This window comes from Agelaius phoeniceus, chromosome 4, assembly GCF_051311805.1.
Source record: "Agelaius phoeniceus isolate bAgePho1 chromosome 4, bAgePho1.hap1, whole genome shotgun sequence".
NCBI lineage: Eukaryota > Metazoa > Chordata > Aves > Passeriformes > Icteridae > Agelaius > Agelaius phoeniceus.
This window is the reverse complement of record NC_135268.1, coordinates 71,715,181-71,723,410: the sequence shown is the minus strand read 5'-3', so window position 1 is coordinate 71,723,410 and position 8,230 is coordinate 71,715,181. Positions and strand designations below refer to the sequence as shown.

The following is an 8,230-nucleotide window of genomic DNA, read 5'->3' as shown; positions in this document are numbered from 1 at the left end:
GGCTGCGGGTTTTGGGGTGCTCTGCAGCCAGCCTGTCCCCATGGGATGCTGTCCCCATGGGCTCTGCTCTGGGACAGGGACAGCATGACCCCAACCCCAAACCTGCCCACAGTGACAGCGAACAAGGGAAGGGGGACAGACCCCCTGCAAACACACCCCCTCTTCCAAAACCTGCTTTTATTTACATTTCAAGTCAAATCACATGCAAACTTCTGGTTGTTTTTGTTTTGTTTTTTTTTTTTCTTTCCTGGTTTTTCCTTAAGAAGAGTGTGATTAGCAAAAAAGATGCATTATTAGAATTTTCAAATAGCAATTAAATATACAAAAATAGAGCTTACAAAAAAACCAAACAAACAAGAGGAAAAAAAAAAAAACCAAAAAAAACCCCCGAAAACAGCGAATGTTTTAAAAAATATTCTGCTGCAGAATTTGTAGTGTACAAACACGTCTATGAGGCTCCACGCTCCATAAACAGTCCCGGGTTTTTTTGGGAGGGGGGACGGCACCAGGAGCCCCCCCAGCCCTGCCCCGGGAATACTGACACCCCCTCCCTGCCCGATCCCGGGAATGCGCCCGCTGAGGACAGCAGGGGACACAGGGGACACCCGAAGCCGTGCTCGGAGGCGCTGATGGGAGTTCGGGTGTTTTGGCAAGGGGAGCTGCTGCCCACAGAGCCCGGCTGGAAGCGCCAGGATGATCCCGAAGGATCGGCCGGGATCGCCGCTGCTGCTGAGGCCAGGATGGTGCCCCCGTCCAGGAGCTCCAGGCCCCTGAGGCAGCCGAGCAGGAGAGACAGCCACCCTCAGGCCCGGGACACCCCGCACAGCCACCGGGACACCCAACCTCAGGGGCGAGCCCCCCTTTCCTGCTGGGAGCCGCAAAGGAACCGAAGGCGAAGAGGAGGGAGCAGAACCGGCCGCGACGCTCGGGGCCCGCCCCGTTCGGGGGCAGCAGCAGCAGCCGGAGCTCGGGGCCGGGGCGCCGCTCCCGGAGCTCGCCGGGTGGCACCCTTCGCTTCCCGGCGGCCGCGGGGCTGCAGAAGGGAGGTGCTGGAAGAAGGATGTCGTGCCGAGGACGCCGAGGACGCCGAGTCCCCTCGTGGCCCTGGCGGAGGATCCGAGCCCAGGCTTCATCCCGGCGGGATTCGGGGCCGCTCAGCTGCGGCCCAAGTGCTTTGGTTGTGTCCGAGCGCCGCGGGCGGGCGCGGCCGGGCCCGGCCCGGGAGGGATGAGGCTCTACACGATGTTCTGCGAGCCGGGCAGCGGCCCCTGCGGCGGGCCCGGGTCCGGCTTCCCGTGCAGCTGCGCCAGCTGCAGCACCGGCATGTTACACAGGGGACACACCTTCCGCACCTCCAGCCACTTGATGAGGCACCTGCGGACACCGCGACACCGGGCGTCAGTGGGGACATGCCTGACATCACTGGGGACATGCCTGATGGCAGTGGGAACACACGTGACACCACTGGGGACACACCTGATACAGGTGGGGACACAGCTGACATCACTGGGGACACCTGACATCCCTGGGAGCACACTTAACATCAGTGGGGACACCTGACATAGGTGGGGATGCACCTGACATCACTGGGGACACAGCTGACATTGATGGGGACACACCTGACACAACTGAGGACACCTGACATCAGTGGGGACACACCTGACATTGATGTGGAGCTGTAAAGTTCCCCCCAAGCCCCTTTACCCTGCCCTGGAGCTTTGCTGCTGCCCAGTTTTTAATTCACCATTTGGGTGCCTTTATGTTTTATTGGGATTTTTTGGGGAGGTTCTCTGTGTTTATATACAGGGATTTTGTATAGATATGTTTTGTGTATTATTTATATTTATATATTTTATAGATTATATTTATAGTCATATATTTATGTTTATATGATAGGGATTCAAAAATGCATACACCTACCAAAAATAAACAAAATATATACATAAAAGATGTCTGTGAAATTATAAACACAGAATCTGTAAATAATACACCAATAATACACAATCATATATATAATGTGTATGGATAAATAAAAATAAAAATTATGTAAATAACTCTGATGTAATAATACTATTATGGATGTTATGTATTATATATAATTATATATTATGTTATATATTATAATATATATTATGTAATAAATACTATAGTTTTAGATAGTATATATTTATATATTTATTTAATTTAGTATATATATTTTATATATACTAAATTTATAATATATATTTATAATTATTTATATATATCTAAATATTCATAATAATATAATATATATTTATTTATTTAATTTAGTATATATTTATATATTTATTTATATATATATTCCTAGTATATATAGCATAGTGTATATATAAATGTATATATATACACACATTTAATATATACATAATATATATTATATTTCTAATGTAATATATATTATATATTAGATATAGTTTTATGTAGTATATCCAGTATATATAATATAGTGTATATGGAAATGTGTAAATATGTAAAATATGTAATATATAAATATAAATATATATCATGTTTTAAATCTATATAATGTATATATAAACATACAGAGAATAAAAAATATCTGTAATATATAGTAGGATATGCTGTAGTTTTAGCATATGGAATATTATATAGTACAGTTGTTTATTATTATTATTATTATTATTATTATTATTATTATTATTATTATTATTATTATTATTATTATTATTATTATTATTATTATTATTTTAGTGGGTTTGCTTTATATAAACCACACCTATATAAAATATACCTATATTTTTACATTTTTCATGGGATTACAGACTGGCTTGGAAGGGATCTATGAGCATCACCAAGGCCAAGTGCTGACTCAAGGGCATCCTACAAGTCACACCCCAACTCCCCAAAGTGTCACTCAGTTCTGCAGCTGCTCCCCGTGCCCCAGGTGATCCAAAGGGGCTTTTCCTGCCCCTTTTTCCTTTTCCTGTCCCTTTTTCCTGTTCCTGCCCCTCCTGCCCACACTTACTTCCTGTGGAAGGCATGTTTGCAGGGACAGATCCCCAGCTCGTCCTTGGGCTTGAACTCCTCCAGGCACACGGCACAGATCTGCAGGGGGGATGCACAGGGAATCTCAGTGCTCAGGGAGCAACATTAAAACAAGAAAACTGAAATAAAACTACCAGATACCAGCAAATAAAAACTACCAGATGGCTGAAATCATGGAAATTTGGAATGGGTTGGGTTGGAAAGGACCTTTAAAACCATCCAGTGCCACCCCTTGCCATGGGCAGGGACACCTCCCAGTGTCCCAGGGTGCTCCAAGCCCTGCCCAGCCTGGCCTTGGACACTTCCAGGGATCCACAGCTTATCTGGGCACACTGTGCATGAAATTTCAGCCTCAAAGGAATAAAATTTCCCCTAAAGCCTTCCTAAATTTTTCTGCCCAAGCTCCAGGATCTCCCTTTCCTGCTGGAAGGGACCACGGAGCCTCCAGGGAACAGCCCCAGAGCTGGGATGTGTTGGAGGTTTTAGGGTGCAGGGGGATGGATCCACAAGGGAACAACCCCAGAACTGGGATGTGTTGGAGGTTTTAGGGTGCAGGGGGATGGATGTTTGAGGTTTTAGGGTGCAGGGGGATGGATATTTGAGGTTTTAGGGTGCAGGGGGATGGATGTTTGAGGTTTTAGGGTGCAGGGGATGGATGTTTGAGGTTTTAGGGTGCAGGGGGATGGATGTTTGAGGTTTTAGGGTGCAGGGGATGGATCCATGCTGCTGCCTGCTCCCTGGGACTGGCTGCATCCACAGGGACACCTCTGGGAAAAGGCAATGGGATTGTTGCCATGCCTGTGCCAGGGCTGGGAAAGCTGCTGGCTGTTTCCTCAGCCAAAACCTCCTTCACCCTCCCAGCCAATTCCTCCTGGCTCGTTTTGGGTATCCCAGGGGGTTTTGGATATTCCTGGGTGGTTTTCCCAGTCTGCCTGGCCTGGGATCTCTCAGTGCAGCAGGGCCAGGTGCAGCTTTTGGGGTCACCCCCTGAGGATCACACATCCTGAGCTCCCCCAGGGCCTGGGAGAGGCAGAATGATGGGAAAAGGGTAAAACCAGAGGCAGAGGCAGGGAGGGAAGGGCTGGGTGGGAGCTTTCCCTGCACAGGGCTCTGGGCAGCAGCCCCATCCTGTTGGAAAATTCCCACCCTCTCCTCTATTTCCAGAAACACTGCCTGCAAATGCCAAAGTACAAATACCCCAACATGAGATTCTTTGTGAGCTAAACCCTTCCAGGCTTTTCCAAATCTCAGGAAAGAGCTTGAACAGCTCTGTCCTCTTCCCCACAGAGGCCTGGTCCTCCCCAAAAGCTGGGAGGGCTGCAGACAGCTGGGAACAGAGGTGGAGGAGAGCTGAGCTTATTGAGGCCATTCCCGGCTCTGGCACATTCCCAAATCCCTCCTCCAGCCCATTTCTCACCCCAGGAAGTGCTTTGAAGCCTGTGTGCCGACAAAAACCCACTGCAGGTCGGTTTAAAGGGAGTGGATCAGAAATAGGGGCCTGGAACAGGGACTGCTCACAACCCCGGGGCCCTTGGGGTTTACCCTGGGGGCTGTGGGGAGTGGAGGCTCAGGATAAAACCTGGGATGGGCTCTGCTCAGGGGATTAAAATAAAATAAAACAAAACAGTGGTTTAGAAACAACTGGAGCTGGTGCTGAGCAGATGAGCAGCCTCGTGCCCGGATGTGGGTGGGCATTTTTGTTATCTCTAGAGGAATAAATCAATCCAGGCCGTCTTTGACTGGGATTTCAGCAGATTCCTGCTCAAATTCAGCAGGGAAAATGAGCTGTGAATAGAAACGCTCAGCCCCAAAAAGCCTGGAAGGCCATGGAGATAAAGGAAGGTGTTTGAGCCCTGGGGGCAGGGAGGGAGGAGGGATCGGCCCCTTGCAGGAGCCGGGGCAGGGCGTTTATCCTGACTGCAGCTTCCATGGGCTGTGCTGGGCATTGTCACTCCCCAGAGGGGACGTCCCTGCTCAGGGACACTGTTTATACACGGCCCAGACTGCCTTGGCCTCCCCTTATCCACAGCTTCTTATCACAGTGATAAGAAGAACACAATAAATAACAATAAAGATGCAGGAAAAGCCAAGGGGAGCCAGGAGGAGGGACAGGGTTTCATGCAGAGTTTTGCAGAGATCTTTCCCCATTTCCAAAGCCCGGCTGGCTGCATGCTCTGCTCCCAGGGGAGCTGGATTTGAGGGTTTGCCCCCCTCCTCAGGGTGAGGAAGAGGAGGGTGAGGGAGTTTCCTTGCCCCAGGATGTGCTCACCTCATGGAGGTTCAGCTCCTTCACCTTCTCCTTGAGTATGACCTGCAAAGCAAAGAGCTGGGGTCAGGACTGAGCTTCTGCCTTCAGCATTCCCAGGAAAAATCTCCACAAAGGGATCCCACTGAGTGTCCCTGTAGAACTGGAACCCCCCCAGTAGAACTGGAACCCTCCCAGTAAACCCAGCACAGGCAGGGAGCACAAGGGGCTCTGTGCAGGGACAGGAGGAGGGGAAAGATAAAACCACAAGGACCAAATCCAGGAGCTTTCCTCCCAGATTTAACCCTCCTGGGCTGCCATCTCATCTTCCCTCCATCCAAGCTGAGCACCTGGAGAGGGCTATAAATGCAGGACAACTGTGTGCTTCCAGCCCAGCTCCACCCAGCTTCCTGCACAGATCAAGGGGTCAGAGGCAGAAAATCCCACAAAGCCTGGAGAAAACAGGACCTGGGAGCAGCAGCCTCACACCCACCCCTGGGCTGTGTTTGTTTTAATGTGTGGGTGCAGGGAAGAGCTGGGTTTGCCATGGAGCTGCTCCCTGGAAAAGCCCTGTGGCTTCAGGGATTTGGAGCAGCCAGATCCAACCCTGGGAGCAGATCCAGACCCCACAAAATCCAAGTTTGGTGACTGGGGGAGTGATGCTGTGCAGTGGGTGAGGCTGGAGAGGCTGGGCTGCTCCAAAGGTGGAGATGTTCCCACTGCTCAGAACCTCAGTGGAAAACTGGGAGACTCAGGGATGAGCAGGTGAGGGATGGGGGCCCAGCTGGTAGGGGACAATAAAATCAGCAGGGACAGGGCCAGAAACCTCCCAAGGAGAGGAAAATTGATGGATTTGGCACTAGGGAGAAGGGAAGGGAAAACAAAAGTTGGAGGATCATCTCACCTGTTTGTAGGCGTAAAGCTCCTTGTGTGCCTGATGCCTGAGCCTGCAATGAAACCAGGGAGAAACGTGAGGTCAGGCAGAAAAATCAGGATTATTGTAATACCTCAAACATTCCACTCCCCTCCTTTCCAGCTTTAACATGTTATATTTCACGTTTTTTATTTCAGAAATGAGAATGGCCACAGGAAATGACACGTTTAGGCAACATCCAGATCTCCCTGTTGCTGGCAGGGCAATGTCTCCATCCCAAAGCACACAACTCCTTCCTCCCTTATCCCTCTTTTGACCTCCCTGATTTTCCAAGCACACATCAACCACATAGTTAAGACCAGAAAAAGTGGGTGAGAAAATCACTGTGTGCCATGAATCCTCTCATTTTCCAACCACTTCTGCTGGCAACAGCTCCAACCCTGAAAGCAGCACCTTTTCCAAGGCATGGGGGCTCAGACTTGAGGGAAGCTCTGCTCCCACTCCAGCAGGGACAGGGAAGGAGACCCTGCCCAGAGGTTTCCACCAAAGCCCCCATTATGTTGCACTGGGCTCCTCAAACTCAGCTTTATCCTCAAATCTAAAATCAATCAGACCACATCCACTCCTGGAGCAGAGTGAGAGATGGAGATGAATGGGATGGGCCTGTTCCAAGAACACCTGCTGCAGTGGCAAGCCCAGCAGGAATTTTAGGCCACAAGCAAAGTGCTGCTTCCATCCCCTCCCTCCCCAGCCTCCAGAGTCAGAGCCAGCAGAGAGCTCCACAGGCATCTGCTGGCTGGAGAAACCCATTATGCTCCTAAAATAAATATACTTAAAATTAAAACAACCAATATTGCCTCTCATTACCAGACATGGCATTTAATAAAGTGCTTGGAAAACTCAGGAGGGAAGTCCCCAGGGCTGAAGAATTGGCCAAGGACTTTCAATACAGAGTCAATGTGTGGCTGCAGGGCTTGGAGAGCCACAGGAATATTTTCCCCAGCCAGCCCCAAGTGATTTTAGATGGGAAACCCCCTTGCCTGGAATTTCTATTCTGCAAAAATATTTTGAGGGCTGTCTGAAATCCCTGGCTGCTTCAACCTGAGCTTCTAGGGGTTTTCCAACCCCGCCACGCTGCAGTGGGGGAAGTTATAAAAACGGGATGGAAAAAAATTTCCTTATGTCTGACACCCTCCCACAAAATGTTGTGGGCATGAGAAGGTGAGGGATGGGTAAAAATGAATTTTCATGCTGCAGGGAGAGATGCATAAAGCTCCTGAGTCCCACATTTCACAGGGAGCCATCCAGCATTGCTGCCTGGCAGGAATCTGCCTGCAGAACCATGGAAAACACGGCAGCAGGCAGAGAGGAGGAGGAGGAGGAGGAAGAGGAGGAGAAGGAGACTGGGGTCTCATCCCTCTGGCAGTGACCCTGAGCAGAAACATGAGCAGAAGATGCAGGAACAATGGAGGGAACAGGATGAAACCGGCCCCAGCCGCAGGGATCCGACGCTTATGAAACACAGATGGGGACGAGCCAGGCTGGAGACACAGGAAGGGAAAACTGGCCTGGAATGGGAAGCAGCTTCCCTGTGTATGGAGCACTGAGAGGACACCAAGGGGTTGGCCCCCATGAGCCAAAGGAGCACCCTGGAGCAGTGGTGGTGGTACCAGTTGGGTTTTCTGGGTCTGGATTGAAGGCACTTGAGGAAGTGTTTATTATTTCTTATCAGTAAAACAGCCTCACTACTGTGAGTTGTGCAGCTTTTCATCAGAAGGCACAAAATGGCCAACAATCTCTTGTTACAAGGTCTTTTAAGACTAAATTATCCAATTAAGAACTGACACCTGGATTATTTTCCTTTTTAACCCAATAACTGATCCCACAGAGCCCACAATGCAGACTTTTCTACCCAATTACAAAATGCCACCCAAACCCATGAAGAAGGAGGAAAAAGAAGCCCAGGATGACACCCTGTGCCCTCCATCTTGCTTCCATCCACTACATGCTAAAAATCCCAAAACCTCAATTTCTCACCAAGTGATACACCTGCACTGCTCTCTACAATCTATTCCACACTTTTGTGG

General features: G+C 49.3%; 1 protein-coding gene across 6 annotated transcripts in view; it reads right to left on the bottom strand.

The window, feature by feature from the left end:
- Positions 1 to 216: 216 nt before the first annotated feature.
- The window catches only part of RNF24 (ring finger protein 24), a 30,294-nt gene continuing 22,280 nt past the window's right edge, over positions 217 to 8,230 (bottom strand). For all 6 annotated transcript variants that reach the window (XM_077177859.1, XM_077177863.1, XM_054633328.2 and 3 more), the window contains 4 exons: positions 6,174 to 6,216; positions 5,294 to 5,335; positions 3,005 to 3,084; positions 217 to 1,374 (listed from right to left, as the gene is read on the bottom strand). In XM_077177859.1, the coding sequence (XP_077033974.1) occupies positions 1,236 to 1,374; positions 3,005 to 3,084; positions 5,294 to 5,335; positions 6,174 to 6,216 (304 nt within the window). In that variant the 3' untranslated portion in view covers positions 217 to 1,235. The remainder of the gene's footprint in view (positions 1,375 to 3,004; positions 3,085 to 5,293; positions 5,336 to 6,173; positions 6,217 to 8,230) is intronic.